General features: G+C 43.9%; 1 protein-coding gene across 1 annotated transcript in view; it reads left to right on the top strand.

Annotated features, from left to right (window-relative positions):
* Positions 1-16,966, top strand: part of ITGAE (integrin subunit alpha E) — a gene marked incomplete in the record, with an annotated part of 127,303 nt that overhangs the window by 69,612 nt on the left and 40,725 nt on the right. Inside the window, 3 exon segments of the mRNA XM_073616887.1 lie at positions 4,147-4,282; positions 8,293-8,435; positions 12,719-12,859. Of these exon segments, the coding sequence (XP_073472988.1) occupies positions 4,147-4,282; positions 8,293-8,435; positions 12,719-12,859 (420 nt within the window).

A 16,966-nucleotide genomic window follows, 5' to 3' on the forward strand; every position in this document is an offset into this window, starting at 1 on the left:
TCTAAAAACATGTATATCTACAGCTCATTGTACTATATCATGATCAGTAAGTTGTAAATGTTATTTATAATAGAATAAGTAGTATGGCATATCTAGCATATATGACATCTAAAGTGTATAATTTTTAACACCCCTCTGCAATAACTACATTTTCAGTAATAATCGTGAAGTAAAACGAATAATAATATTGGCCAGAAAATAAGTGAAAAATTTAGAGGGGGGAGTTAACAAAAACTGGAGCATGCAAAATCTGGTGCAGCTCTGCATCAAAACTTATCATTTTTCAGGTTTTATTGTTAAAGCTTAAAGTGGTTCTAAAGGCAGAAAGCTTTTTTTATCTCAACGCATTCCATGCATTAAGATAAAAAAACCCTTCTGTGTGCAGCAGCCCCCCTCATACCCCCTAATACTTACCTGAGCCCCATCTCAATCCAGTGATGTTGCACAAGAAGCTTGGCTGTGCTGGACTCTCCCTCCTGATGGCTGATTCACAGCAGTGGGCACCATTAGCTCCTGCTGCTGTCAATCAAAGCCAGTGTGCCAATGAGGAGAGAGAGGGGGCAGAATGGACGCACAGAGCAGAGGCTTGGCTCGGGTGCCCCAATAGCAAGCTGCTTGCTGTGGGGGCACTAGGCAGGAGGGAGGGGCCAGGAGCACCACTGGGGGACCCGAGAAGAGGAGGATCTGGGCTGCTCTGTTCAAAAGCACTGCACAGAGCAGGTAAGTATACCATGTTTGTTATTTTTAAACAAAACAACAAAAAAAAAAGACTTAAATATCACTTTATTTGAACAAGCTGAAGTTATAAGCTGATTGGCTACCATGTAGCGCTGCATCAGATTCTGAGAGCTCCAGTTTAATTAAATCTCCCCCTTAGTGTCCTTTGTTTTTGGTCAGTTGGGAAAAAAGTACCCCTACATTAGTGGTCTGCACAGAAGTGTAATGCCAGATTTTCATTATGGAATAATGCCACTTATACTGGTGGTCCCTGCAGTGCTTTCTATCATTGACTCATTGACAGTCAGGTGAAAAGATGTCCTGTTACATGAAAGGGGGGGGGGGGGTCACTGGGATGAGTGCCACCCTTACAGACAGCTTAGGAGATCATTTTTCTCAGTGCTAACTTAACTGAGAAAACAGAGGAGAGGTTCCACTGGTTCCATATGTGTAAAGTTCAGTACTTTTGGATGGGAAATGTATCTACCAATGCTCATTGCTTAATGAAGCCCTAGCTACCTCTGGAGGAACCCTAGAGTTTCATCAAACTCTGGTTGAGGAAGGCTGCTCAAAAAAAATACCAAATAATAGCAGATTGAACATTATAACATCTTTATGTTATTGGCTATGAGTTGCTCAGACTGAAACAAATGTTTTCATCCATGTTAGGGGGGAAATAACATAGCTTCTACAAGAAAATTATGAATGTGCCACTGTGGTACCATCAGATCTTCCAATCAATATTTAAACTGTTAAATGTTGGTCTTGGAGTCCAAAAGCTACCTGCACATGGGGGGGGGGGGGCAATTTCTGGCATAGAATTTACTCTATACTATAAAAAGTATCCTATATTTGAAAACTTTTGGACTGTACACTAATGCCGCGTACACACGGTCGGACTTTCCGGCATACTTAGTCCGGCGGACCAGAGTGTGCCGGACAATCCGCCCGTGTGTAGGCGCCGGCGGACTTTTCCGGCGGACTTTTTCCCAAAAGCCCGCCGGACCTAGATTTGAAGAAAGTTTTAAATCTTTCCGCCGGACTCAGTTTCGGGCGGAAAGTCCGCTCGTGTGTGTGCTGGTCCGACGGAAAGCCCGCTCGTGTGTATGCTGGTCCGACGGACCAGATACGACACGAGGGCAGGGTATTGCATCTCGCGCTCGCTGCAATAGGAAAAACACATTTTTCTATTGCGGCGAGCGCGGGGCATACCAGGCCCTTAGGTCTGGTATGGATTATAAAGGGAACCCCCTACGCCGAAAAAACGGCGTGGGGTCCCCCCTAAAATCCATACCAGACCCCGATCCGGGCACGCAGCCTGGCCGGTCAGGAAAGGGGGTGGGGACGAGCGAGCATGCCCTCAACACGCCGCAACACGCCGCATGCCCTCAACATGGGGGGTGGGTGCTTTGGGGGAGGGGGGCGCCCTGCGGGGCCCCCCACCCCAAAGCACCTTGTCCCCATGTTGATGAGGACAAGGGCCTCTTCCCGACAACCCTGGCCGTTGGTTGTCGGGGTCTGCGGGCGGGGGCTTATCGGAATCTGGGAGCCCCTTTAATAAGGGGGCCCCCAGATCCCGGCCCCCCACCCTATGTGAATGAGTATGGGGTACATGGTACCCCTACCCATTCACCTAGGGAAAAAGTGTAAGTAATAAAACACACTACACAGGTTTTTAAAATATTTTATTAAACAGCTCCGGGGGGATCTTCCTCCGGCTTCGGGGGTCCCTCCGCTTCATCTTCTCCCGGCGTCCGGTTGGTTCTTCTCCCGGTGTTCCAGTTCTTCGGCCGGCTCCTCTGCTGTCTTCAGGTAGCTCTCTTGCCAGCAGAGGTCCGGACTCCTGGGCTCCTGGGCTTCTAGGCTTCTGGGCTTCTTCTCTTCTCTTCTCTTCTCTTCTCCAGATGTTGACACGACGCTCTCTCCGGCTGGACTGCTCTCCGAGGGCTGCGTTGTGACTTATATAGGCGGAGACCCCGCCCCCTTTTGATGTCACAGTCCCTGGGCATGCTGGGACTGTGACGTTTTAGGGGGCGTGGTCACTGGGTGATGTTGACCACGCCCCTAAAACGTCACAGTCCCAGCATGCCCAGGGACTGTGACATCAAAAGGGGGCGGGGTCTCCGCCTATATAAGTCACAACGCAGCCCTCGGAGAGCAGTCCAGCCGGAGAGAGCGTCGTGTCAACATCTGGAGAAGAGAAGAGAAGAAGCCCAGAAGCCCAGAAGCCCAGAAGCCCAGGAGTCCGGACCTCTGCTGGCAAGAGAGCTACCTGAAGACAGCAGAGGAGCCGGCCGAAGAACTGGAACACCGGGAGAAGAACCAACCGGACGCCGGGAGAAGATGAAGCGGAGGGACCCCCGAAGCTGGAGGAAGATCCCCCCCCGGAGCTGTTTAATAAAATATTTTAAAAACCTGTGTAGTGTGTTTTATTACTTACACTTTTTCCCTAGGTGAATGGGTAGGGGTACCATGTACCCCATACTCATTCACATAGGGTGGGGGGCCGGGATCTGGGGGCCCCCTTATTAAAGGGGCTCCCAGATTCCGATAAGCCCCCGCCCGCAGACCCCGACAACCAACGGCCAGGGTTGTCGGGAAGAGGCCCTTGTCCTCATCAACATGGGGACAAGGTGCTTTGGGGTGGGGGGCCCCGCAGGGCGCCCCCCTCCCCCAAAGCACCCACCCCCCATGTTGAGGGCATGCGGCCTGGTACGGTTCAGGAGGGGGGGGGCGCTCGCTCGTCCCCACCCCCTTTCCTGACCGGCCAGGCTGCGTGCTCGGATCGGGGTCTGGTATGGATTTTAGGGGGGACCCCACGCCGTTTTTTCGGCGTAGGGGGTTCCCTTTATAATCCATACCAGACCTAAGGGCCTGGTATGCCCCGCGACGGGGCTCGCAAGGTGTCAATCTCGCCGATAAAAGCGGCAAGATTGACATCCTTTTCTAGTCCCGTCGCACCTGAGTCACGTTCAAAATGAACGGACTTGTCCGTGTGTGGGCAAGTCCGTTCATTCTGAAAGTCCGCCGTAACTCCGGCGAAAGTCCGTCGGAAAGACGGGCGGACTTAGCCCGCCGGAAAGTCCGGTCGTGTGTGGGCAAGTCCGTCCGTTTTAAAGTCCGGCGCACCTGGCGGACAAAGTCCGTCAGAAAGTGTGCCGGACCAAGTCCGCCGGAAAGTCCGACTGTGTGTACGCGGCATAAGAGATTCAAGGACATTTTGGGGCAATTCTGAGTCTCTATGTACATGCGAATGGGGTACAAGTGATCAAAGACTGGTGTATGTTGAAACAGAGGATCCAGTGACGTATAAAATGCATTGGTTTAATTGTGTATTGTATTTGTGTGTGTTTTGGATATTCATGAACAAACAAAAAGTATCCACATTTCCAAAATAATGAGAACTAAATATTGTTGTTGATTGCACAGGATACCGTGGTGCTTGGAGCAGTTGGCGCCTTTGACTGGTCAGGTGGTTTGTTGCTTGCAAGCACAGAGTTAAACAAAGTCAAATTTCTCAATGAATCTTCTGAAAATGCAACGAGAGCAGCTTATGGATATTTAGGTAAGGTGAGCTAAAAAGCTAAAACCATGCCTAGATCTAGGGACACCTCAGGGAGTAGTTATGTAGCACCACTTGAGCTTTCAGTTCCTTTCTGAGAAAGGCCTTCAAACAAGACAATGATTAATAATTACATTTTAAAATATGTATTTGTTATGATCTAATTAGATAAATTTTTATTGTAAAAATGTTGCCATGCTAAACAAATGAAACAGGAAAGCAGTCATCCACTTCATGGGAAGTTGCAAAGTACGTATTGCATTGAAGATAAAAAGAAATATCAATTTAGGACAAACATAGACAATAAAATTGTTGCTCCACAAACACCACTAGCAATCTCATACAGGGTTCTATAGATGGCAGGGATGGGAAGTGGTACAAAAAGGCGTAGGTAAAAGTATACTATGGGGTTGATTTACTAAAACTAGAGAGTGCAAAATCTGGTACAGCTCTGCATAGAAACCAATCAGCTTCCAGGATTTTTGTAAAAGCTTAATTGAAAAAGCTGAAGTTAGAAGCTGATTGGCTTCTATGCAGAGCTGCACCGGATTTTGCACTCTCCAGTTTTAGTAAATCAACCTCAATGTTAACAGTTAAAACAGCTATCATGTAACAGCATCTTAACACCAAGGGTCAGAACAGCATTCCTAAATAGTAAAATAAAAAGAAGTATATTTCATCAGTTTCCAGGTTTTTTCAACAGTTTTTATTAACTGAAAGAGCAACATCATATAAAATAAACTTCTAGATTTTGGGTGGAGTGAAACAGGGTTCCATCCTTCTTCTGGCCTTCTCTTTTGTTTTAGACTCATAGGGGTTGATTTACTAATGGCAAATAGACTGTGCACTTGCACTCTGCAAAAGCAGTTGTCCCAGAGCTTAGTAAATGAGCAGAAGCTCATTTTTTTAAATTTTCCTTACACGTGATTGGGTACTCTTTGCAAAGTGAAGCTTTACCTCATTTACTAAGCTCTGGAGCAACTGCAATTGCAGAGTCCACAGTCTATTTGCCTTTAGTAAAACAACCCATATTGTGCTGAGTCCCCAGACCTAGCCATGTCACTGACAAAGAGCCATATCTTTTATTGTAAAACATACAGTGCCACTTGGGACCATGTGATATACACTGATATTAACGTTTTGCAAAGAGAGCCTGCAGTTGCAAGAGCGCTATAGTCCCTTACAGTGATTTCCACTTTCAGGCAAAATGAGGATGGTTTATAATAACTGGTAATAAGAGAATATGTGTATAAGTTAGATGTTAAAAAACAGCAGCCAATAGGAATTCTTCAAAATGTATCTAAACCCAAAAACTAAAATGTAATATATTACAGCTTACCATTCCTAAAATATGGTGGCTGCCAACAACGCACATTGTGGCTATGCTTTTATCTTTCCACTCCACTGTACCATTGTTGTCACACAAGTTGGACTTCAAACAAGTCTGCCTGGGTTCATGCTGGATTGATGGGACACAAGCAAGATAAGGTTCTTTTTTAAAGTACTTTCTTTTCAGGAAGTGACAGAGACACTGCATTTCTGCCAAGATCAAGAAATATTTTCTGATGGAAATGGTCCTTAACCACCCTAATACCAGACACTTTCCCCCCTTCCTGCCCAGGCCAATTTTCAGCTTTCAGCGCTGTCACACTTTGAATACCAATTACTCAGTCATGCAACACTGTGCCCAAATTAAATTTTTATCTTCTTTTTTTTCGGGACAGATAGAGATTTCTTTTAGTAGTATATAATCACCACTGGGTTTTTATTTTTGTTGCTTTATAAGCTAAAAATACAGGAAAATGTAAAAACAATATATATATATAATTTTTTCATGTGACATTCACCTAGGATAGTAGTGCTCCCGCTCGCCATCATTTCACATTAGGCTCGGCGGGAATTGGTTAAAAAGAAAACATACGCATCCACCACATCTACAAGCTGGTAAACTGCAATATATTAAATATATTAATTTTTTTTGTTTTGAGTTTAAATGCTCTTGAAAGAAATTTTGTTACAAAAAAAAAAAAATTGTCATGAGAGTAGACACCATACGAGTACTCACAAAACAACTTTATAATTTCCCTTGGACGACTTTTGGGAACCCCCCACAAATGTGACCTGCAAAGCCTATCTTCAGAGGTAATGTAGAATAGCCATACCACAATCGAAAATCCCATAATGCAATTCAAAAGTCATCCTTCACAACCTACTTTCAAGGCAGTAAAGGGGAAAAGGGGCCAATATGAACTAGCAAGCATAGGGTTTAGTGATTGTTTCTTCATCAGGACACTCCTCCTTTCTATGAGCTGGAGGAACTCCACACAATAACAGAGATGGAGATGGTAACTACAGTATGTACAGTATGCATGTTTAATATGGACACTAATTTCTTGAATTACTCTATTATGGGATTGTCATTTTCTGCATACCATATGGTTAAACTACTAAACGTTCATTTGTATTAAAAGTAAGCACTTTCTGCTAGAAGATATATATACAGTTGCAATAAAAAGTATGTGAACCCTTTTGGAATGATATGGATTTCTGCACAAATTGGTCATAAAATGTGATCTGATCTTCACTGATGTCACAACAATAGACAATCACAGTCTGCTGAAACTAATAACACACAAAGAATTAAATGTTACCATGTTTTTATTGAACACACCATGTAAACATTCACAGTGAAGGTGGAAAAAGTATGTGAACCCTTGGATTTAATAACTGGTTGAACCTCCTTTGGCAGCAATAACTTCAACCAAACGTTTCCTGTAGTTGCAGATCAGACGTGCACAACGGTCAGGAGTAATTCTTGAACATTCCTCTTTACAGAACTGTTTCAGTTCAGCAATATTCTTGGGATGTCTGGTGTGAATCGCTTTCTTGAGGTCATGCCACCACATCTCAATAGGGTTGAGGTCAGGACTCTGACTGGGCCACTCCAGAAGGTGTATTTTCTTCTGTTTAAGCCATTCTATTGTTGATTTACTTCTAAGCTTTGGGTCATTGTCCTGTTGCAACACCCATCTTCTGTTGAGCTTCAGCTGGTGGACAGATGGCCTTAAGTTCTCCTGCAAAATGTCTTGATAAACTTGGGAAACCATTTTTCCTTCGATGATAGCAATCCGTCCAGGCCCTGACGCAGCAAAGCAGCCCCAAACCATGATGCCCCCACCACCATACTTCACAGTTGGGATGAGGTTTTGATGTTGGTGTGCTGTGCCTCTTTTTCTCCACACATAGTGTTGTGTTATTCTTCCAAACAACTCAACTTTGGTTTCATTTTTCCACAGAATATTTTGCCAGTACTGATGAACAGCAAGGCTTTTGGAGATACTTTTATAAAGCTTTCCAGTTTTATGCAAGTCAACAATTCTTAATTGTAGGTCTTCTGAGAGCTCTTTTGTGCGACGCATCATTCACATCAGGCAATGCTTCTTGAAAAGCAAACCCAGAACTGGTGTTTGTTTTTTATAGGGCAGGGCAGCTGTAACCAAAACCTCCAAACTCATCTCATTGATTGGACTCCAGTTGGCTGACACCTCACTCCAATTAGCTCTTGGAGATCTCATTAGTCTAGGGCAGGGGTCTCAAACTGGCGGCCCTCCAGCTGTTGCAAAACTACAAGTCCCATGAGGCATTGCAAGGCTGACAGTTACAAGCATGACTCCCACAGGCAGAGGAATGATGGGACTTGTAGTTTCACAACAGCTGGAGGGCCGCCAGTTTGAGACCCCTGGTCTAGGGGTTCACATACTTTTTCCACCTGCACTGTGAATGTTTACATGGTGTGTTCAATACAAACATGGTAACATTTAATTCTTTGTGTGTTATTAGTTAAGCAGACTGTGAATGTCTATTGTTGTGACTTAGATGAAGATCAGATCACATTTTATGACCAATTTGTGCAGAAATCCATATCATTCCAAAAGGGTTCACATACTTTTTATGGCAACTGTATGCTTAATGTGATGTTTGCTTCAATTTTTATTTCATATTTCTGGAGACAGGATACAGTGTGACCACAGCAAGAGGAAAGCACACATTCCTTTACATAGCGGGTGCACCACGCCACTCCAATAGGGGAAAAGTCCTGGTCTTTGAAGAAGATATTACTACCTATCACCTATCTCAGATTCTGGATGGAGAGCAGGTAGAATTTTTTTTGTTGACTTAAAAGAAAATTATAATGGGTTGTGGTCAATTCAATTTCAAATTTTTAGAAAAAAAATTACAGTTTGTAAACAGATCTTTAACTTGTATTTAGCAATAAAACTTAGTTACAGGGTTTTTCTAACGAGAAAGCCTAGCACTGGTTCCCAACTTATTGACTGCTTCTGTCTATTGAAAATCCATATAACGTTGTATGAAGCAACAAGAAGGGGGGTCCCTCATCGTATTTTAAAAAAATCTTTGTGTTTAAAACTGATGATCTGTGGTTCACTGTAAAATTGAAGTTAGCTCAAAAGTGCTCTTTTTTATGTGTGCAGAGCTAACCAACTCTGCATGGTTACAAGAGTTTAGAGGTTAGAAGTGCAGGAGGTCATAGCTGACATGAAACTGAGCTTGTGGCATAAGATAGCGTGTGTATGTACTAAGTGATTATGAAAGTGCAACTAAGTGCAGCTAAAAAACAAGTTGCAAGGAAGCAAGCCGAGCTGCAAGCTAGATACACTCAGAAATCAAGCCTGAGAATAGCTGACTTTCATGTGCAAAGCCACACTAAAAACAGAAAGGTACTGTACTATTACATATCCTCTAACACAACCATTCCCACAAGCAGAGGCTTAACTAGAACCTTCAGGGCCCCGGTGCAAGAAACAATGATGGGCCCCCTGACCCACCCTTCCATCCAATCCCCGGGCTTCTAATTTTGGGAGGGCGTCCATGGACATCCTCCCAGAACCCTGCTTCCCGCGTGCCCCCTGGGACGTGTGTCCAGCGCAATCACAGGAGCCCTTTACCATGTGATCAGCTGATCACATATAAACAGACTTGCTGGTTATCAGCAGTGCAGCCTATCAGTGCCACTTATCAGTGCTCATCAATGCCGCCTATTAGTGCCCATCAATGCTGTCTATCAGTGGCACCTATCAGTGCTCATCAATGCTGCCTATCAGTGCTGCATTTCAGTGCCCGCCTATCAGTCCCCATTAATTCCGCCTATCAGTGCCCATCAATTCCGCCTATCAGTGCCATCTATTAATGCTCATCCATGCTGCCTATTAGCGTTCATCAGTGCCACTTATCAGTGCTCATCAATGCCACCTATCAGTTCCCATCATTACCACCTATCAGTGCCCATCAATGCTGCCTATTAGTGCCCATCAGTCCTGCCTATCAATGTCACCCATCAGTGCCCCCTATCAGCATCTATCAGTGCCACCTATCAGTGCCACCTGTCAGTGTCTATCAATGCCACCTATCAGTGATGCCAATCAGTGCTCAATGCCCATCAGTGCCACCTATCAGTGCTCATCAATGCTGCCTATCAGTGCCATCTATCAGTGTTGCTTATCAGCGTCTATCAGTGCCATCTATCAGTGCTGCCTATCAATGCTAAATGCCCATCAGTGCCACCTATGAGTGCTCGTCAATGCTGCCTATCAGTGCTCATCAATGCTGCCTATCAGTGCCCATCAGTGCCACCTATCAGTGCTCATCAATGCCGCCTGTCAGTACCACCTATCAGTGCTCATCCATGCAGCCTATCAGTTCCCATCAGTGTTTATCAATCTCACCTATCAGTGCCCATTAGTGCCTCCTATCAGTACTCATCGATCATTGCTGCCTGCCTCCCCAGCAGGTCTCAGAGCAGAGAGCATGTCAGAGCTGCAGCTAACGTAACAAGCTCTCACCTCCCGCAAAGCACACACAGGAGAGGGGAGAGGGGGGTTGGAGACGGAGAAGATCGTCTGCCTCCTCTCTCATCCAATGCAAGAGAGAAGGGAGAACTGTCAATGAGGGCTCTGAGCTGTATGAGAGACACGCTCTCCGCTCAGAGCACTGCGATTAGCAACCCCACTGGTGGCCCCGCTGACAGTGGGGGAATGCCAGGGCCCAGTCGCAAGTGCGACTGCTGCGACCCTGGTAGTTCCGCCACTGCCCACAAAGTATAGAATGATCTGCCACTAAACCTCTCTCTTTCTTTGATTAGTCTGATCACCTGGGCTTGGTCAATGAATTTGCACACAATAATTTTTAATTGCTAGGTCAGAAAGATAGACAGGCATTCAGTTTTTTTTAAAGACTGTGGTACCTTGTTAAAGAGGTATTAAACCCAGAAACAAAAATGTAATTTAATGCAGCTTACAAATTCTTAGATGTGGTGGCTGCATTTGTTTTTTTTTTTTTCCTTTATTTTTACCTGGTGACCTGGCCAGTAACACACTTCTTGTCATAGGGCGCCCCCACTCTGGATGAAGGAGCAACAAATACAGCATTGTCAGTCTGGGGAGAGGGTAGTGTTAGACTAGTAGATTTAGATGGACCTAACTAACAAATTAAAGCTGAACTCCAGCTAACAATTTCTAAGCAGTTACAGTACCCCTTTTTTCTTTTTTAGATAAAGTTTTTACATAAATTAATAAAAGCTGACAATTGTAAGCACCCCTGTTAATATTAAAGGGTTTGTCTCAACCCTCTAACTGCTACTTTGTCTGGACAGCTTGGTTAGTTAAAGGAAGTGGAAAAATAATAGATTTACTGGTCAGATCACCATGTGAAAAAAAGGGGGAAAAAAAACTGAAAAAGAAAACGAATGCAGCCACCACATCTAAGAATTGATCAGCTGCAATTTAATAATTTTTTGCATTGGGGGTTAATACTGCTTTAATCTGTCTGCAGTAAACATTCTGGTGCATGGCATTAAGTTACAGAGGATGATTAACCACCTTTGAATGTTTGGTGAATGTTACACTCACTGCTTGACAAATATACCCCATGATGTTAAAAACAATTTTTCCAATACACTTCACTTGCAATCAAGTTCTCTCTCTTAAAACCCATAGTGTATCTAAATCCAAAAACATAAATGTTATCTATTGCAGTTTACCATTTGCTAAATGTTGTGCTTAGATTCGTTTCTTTAGTGGTTGCTTTTTTTCAGGCTTTTCTACTTTTATTTTTACTTGTGATTCTGCCAGCCAGTAATACACTTCCTGTTGTAGAATAACAACACTCACTCACTTTATACAAGGAGGTGCAGCATTATTACCTTAGGTCCGGAATTACAGAATACCTTCCCCTCTCTTTATCTCTGTAACATGGCAAGGAGGTGTTCTGTAGCTAGTAGAGCAGTTGCTCCAGAACTTACTAAACGAGCAAAAGCTCTACTGACTTCCATCATCCAATCATGTGCAAGCAAAAATGCAGTCTTCTTCTTTACTTTCCTTGCACTTGTCTGGCTATTTTTTGCAACGTGAAGATTTATCTCACTTACTAAGCTCTGGAGCAACTACACTTTGCAAAGTGCACAGTCTATCTGCCTTTAGAAAATCAACCCCATTTCAGTGAAGCATTTGCAACTCACTACAGGAGATTAGGCTCTTACTGCATATCTGGCAGGATCAACAGGTATTGTTTGCACTGTCAAAAACTGGTAAAGTCTTTATATAATACAGTATTGCTTTGTATAATGCACTAATGCACTTTCCCTTAATAGCTATTGGGGTTGATTTACTAAAGGCAAATAGACTCTGCACTTTGCAAAGTGCAGTTGCACTTTACAAGTGAAGTTGCTCCAGAGTATAAAAAAAAGAATAAGCTGCACATCACGATTGTGATCCAAAATCCTTTATTGGGACATCCCAGAGTGACACCACAGGTGTAATGATTAAGCACTTATAATCGTGTGAAACGCGTCCACCGGGCACTCTGGTCTTGTGGTGTCACTCTGGCATGTCCCAATAAAATATTTTAGATCACAATCTTGGTGTGCAGCCTATTCTTCTTTTCATACATTGATTGCGGAGGTGAGCCGAGGCAAGCACCCACTAGTTCCATCAGGCTTCCTCATCTCACCTGGAGCGGCAAGCCTTCCTTGTCTAAACTGCAGTTGCTCCAGAGCTTAGTACATGACGTAAACCTTCACTTTGCTATAAAAACCCAATCCCATGCTAGGAACAAAAAAACAGCATTATTGCTTGCACATGATTGGATGATGAAAGTCAGCAGAGCTTCTGCTCATTTACTAAGCTCTGGAGCAACTGCTCTTGCAGAGTGCAACTGCACTTTGCAAACTGCACAGTCTATTTCCCGTTAGTAAATCAACCCCATGGTCTTAAGCCTTTTCTAAGTGTTATGTCCAATCTCTCAGCTTTGTGTGATCCTTAAAATTGGAGAGAGCTGTTCTAGTAAGAACCTATTTAGTATACAGTACATGAACCAAAAACAGCATAGCCAAAATGTTTTACTTGTCGTTTATCATCTTAACAGATTGGATCATACTTTGGCCATCAACTGTGTGCGCTGGATGTGAAGTCAAATGGTATTGTGGATTTCCTTCTGGTGGGGGCACCATTCTACCATGTCAAAGGAGAAGAAGGAAAAGTCTACGTTTATAGGCTCAGCGATGAGGTACAAGAATATTATTATTGTTACAGTGAGGGAAAAAAGTATTTGATCCCCTGTTAATTTTGTATGTTTGCCCACTGACAAAGAAATAATTCGTCTATAATTTTAATGGTACATTTATTTTAACAGTGAGAGACAGAATAACAACAAAAATATCCAGAAAAACGCATTTCAAAAAAGTTATACATTGATTTGCATTTTAATGAGTGAAATAAGAATTTGACCCCTTCGCAAAACATGACTAGATGACAAAACCCTTGTTGGCAATCACAGAGATCAGATGTTTCTTGTAGTTTGTCACCAGGTTTGCACACATCTCAGGAGGGATTTTGTTCCACTCCTCTTTGCAGATCCTCTCGAAGTCATTAAGGTTTCAAGGCTGACGTTTGGAAACTTGAACCTTCAGCTCCCTCCACATATTTTCTATGGGATTTAGCTCTGGAGACTGGCTAGGCCACTCCAGGACCTTAATGTGCTTCATCTTGAGCCACCCCTTGCCTTGACCGTGTGTTTTGGGTCATTGTCATGCTGGAATACCCATCCATGACCCGTTTTCAATGCCCTAGCTGAGGGAAGGAGGTTCTCACCCAAGATTTGACAGTACATGGTCCCGTCCAACGTCCCTTTGATGCGGTGAAGTTGTCCTGTACCCCTGGCAGAAAAACACCCCCAAAGCATAATGTTTCCACCTCCATGTCTGATGGTGGGGATGGTGTTCTTGGGGACATAGGCAGCATTGCTCCTCCTCCAAACACGGCGAGTTGAGTTGATGCCAAAGAGCTCGATTTTGAACTCATCTGATCACAACACTTTCACACAGTTCTCCTCTGAATCATTCAGATGTTCATTAGCAAACTTCAGACGGGCCTGTACATTTGCTTTCTTGAGCAGGGGGACCTTGCGGGCGGCTGCAGTATTTCAGTCCTTCACGGCGTAGTGTGTTACCAATTGTTTTCTTGGTGACTATGGTCCCAGCTGCCTTGAGATCATTGACAAGATTCTCCCGTGTAGTTCTGGGCTGATTCCTCACCGTCCTCATGATCATTAAAACTCCACAAGGTGAGATCTTGCATTGAGACCCAGACCGAGAGAGATTGACAGTTATTTTATGTTTCTTCCATTTGCGAATAATTGCACCAACTGTTGTCACCCTGTCACCAAGCAGCTTGGCAATGGTCTTGTAGCCAATTCCAGCCTTGTGTAGGTCTACAATCTTGTCCCTGACATCTTTGGACAGCTCTTTGGTCTTGGCCATGGTGCAGAGATTGGAATCTGATTGATTGATTGCTTCTGTGAACAGGTGTCTTCTACACAGGTAACAAGATAAGATTAGGAGCACTCCCTTTAAATGAGTGCTCCTAATCTCAGCTCCTTATCTGTATCTACTCAACTAGGAGCTAGAAATCTTGCTGATTGATAGGGGATCAAATATTTATTTCACTCATTAAAATGCACATAAATTTATAACTTTTTTGAAATTTGACATTTTTCTGGATATTTTTGTTGTAGTTCTGTCTCTCACTGTTAAAATAAACCTACCATTAAAATTTTAGATTGATAATTTCTTTGTCAGTGGGCAAGCGTACAAAATCAGCAGGGAATCTAATACTTTTTTCCCTCATTGTATTCTACAGGATTTATATAGCACCAACAGTTTACACAGCACATTACTATGTAGAGGGGGGCAGTTCAATTACAATATAGTTCAATACAGAAGGAATAGGAGGCCCCTGCTCATGGAGCTTACAATCTAAAGGGAGGGGGAGGTGGTACAAAAGGTAATAGCTGCAGGGGGTGACCTGATGGAGGTGACTCGGGTACAGTTCTTAGGTGGGGGTTGGGTAGTCTTCCCTGAATAAGTGAGTTTTCAGGGATCGCCTAAAGGCGGACGGGGTAGGAGCTGACCAGACATACTAGGACAGGGAGTTCCAGAGAATGGGAGAGGCTCTGGAGAAGTCCTGGAGGCAAGCATTGAAGGAGGTAACAAGGGAGCTAGAGAGCAGGAGGCCTTGGGAGGAGCGAGGAGGATAATTTGGGTGATAAAGAATAAATAATTAATCTTTAATGCTAAAAATCTGGAATTCGAATTTTTGCATACTTACATTGGTCTAGCTTGGTTTAATGCAAGTATCCATATCTGACATCCAGAGGGCCACTGGGAATGATGTAATTCACTGTAGTAGTTGGAGACACATACAAACAGCCCTTCTGCACACAGGGGGTTGCTCACTTAGAGCCTCCATCATTCATGGAACACCTTGTATTTTTTTCAATTAATACAAGGCATTATCTGATTGGATGGTGGAAATCTTTCATTGCTGTCCCTCTTCTCCACCTCAAAGAGCATGGCCCTTACTGTATGTAGTGCGGATTAGTAAGGACTAATGGGGATCCTATTCCTTTATGCATACTTATATTGAGCCAAGGTGGCCCAATAAAAGTATGCAAAAAATAATTCCTGCAGTATAGGAATAATTTATAGCATAATGCATAATAATACATTCCATGCATACTAAAAGGGAACTCTAAGAGAGATAAACAGACAACCTATAGATCGTTTAATTCTTCAAAAATGGTAGTGATAGGTAGAAACTTAAAGAGTTAAACCCTTACATATACCAAGTGAAGTGAACAGCCTCAGATGATACACAGATATGAAACAAATCCCCCTACATAAGCTTTACATGTATATATGCTGTCTTTCCCTTTCTATATTCTTTAGAATTCCTACATCGTGTTAGAATTTTCACTTCATCATTCAGCACTGGGAGTGTAGTCTTGGTGGCTTACAGCGGGAGACAGCTGATTGGAGGAAAGGCACATCCCCCCCCTCCACATAGGTAGAAGAACGAAGATACTTTCAGAGCTGTGCTATGACATGACAAGATCTCTGTTAATCAACCTCCCATGACACACATTTTCAGCTGCTTTTATTTCCCGTCTCGGAGAACTTGTCAGAAGTTATCATGCTAATAACAGAGATACGAAACAGCAGAAACACATGGGACTACAATGTAAAGTATTGCGTGTACAGCTTGTATAACAGTGTATATTTGCTGTCCCCTCAAAATAACTCAACACACAGTCATTAATATCTAAACTGCTGGCAACAAAAGTGAGTACACCCTAAGTGAAAATGTCCAAATTGAGCCCAAAGTGTCAATATTTTGTGTGCCCACCATTATTTTCCAGCACTGCCTTAACCCTCTTGGACATGGAGTTCACCAGAGCTTCACAGGTTGCCACTGGAGTCCTCTTTCACTCCCCCATGAGGACATCACGGAGCTGGTGGATGTTAGAGACCTTGCGGAGCCTCCACCTTCCGTTTGAGGATGCCCCACAGATGCTCAATAGGGTTTAGGTCTGGAGACATGCTTGGCCAGTCCATCACCTTTATCCCCAGCCTCTTTAGTAAGGCAGTGGTCGTCTTGGAGGTGTGTTTGGGGTCGTTATCATGTTGGAATACTGCCCTGTCACCCAGTCCCTGAAGTGAGGAGATCGTGCTCTGCTTCAGTATGTCACAGTACATGTTGGCATTCATGGTTCCCTCAATGAACTGTAGCTCCCCAGTGCCAGCGGCACTCATGCATCCCCAGACCATGACACTCCCACCGCCATGCTTGACTGTAGGCAAGACACACTTGCCTTTGTACTCCTCACCTGGTTGGCACAACACACGTTTGACACCATCTGAACCAAATAAGTTTATTTTTTTCGCATCAAACCACAGCACATGATTCCAGTAATCCATGTCCTTAGTCTGCTTGTCTTCAGCAAACTGTTTGCAGGCTCTCTTGTGCATCACCTTTTGAAGAGGCTTCCTTCTGGGATCACAGCCATGCAGACCAATTTGATGCAGTGTGTGGCGTATGGTCTGAGCACTGACAGGCTGACCCCCCACCCCCACCCCTTCAACCTCTGCAGCAATGCTGGCAGCACTCATACGTCTATTTCCCAAAGACAACCTCTGGATATGATGCTGAGCACGTGCACTCAACTTCTCTGGTCGAGCATGGCGAGGCCTGTTCTGAGTGGAACCTGTCCTGTTAAACTACTGTATGGTCTTGGCCTCAGTTTCAGGGTCTTGGCAATCTTCTTGGCAATCTTCTT

This window comes from Aquarana catesbeiana, linkage group LG02 (assembly GCF_042186555.1).
Source record: "Aquarana catesbeiana isolate 2022-GZ linkage group LG02, ASM4218655v1, whole genome shotgun sequence".
NCBI lineage: Eukaryota > Metazoa > Chordata > Amphibia > Anura > Ranidae > Aquarana > Aquarana catesbeiana.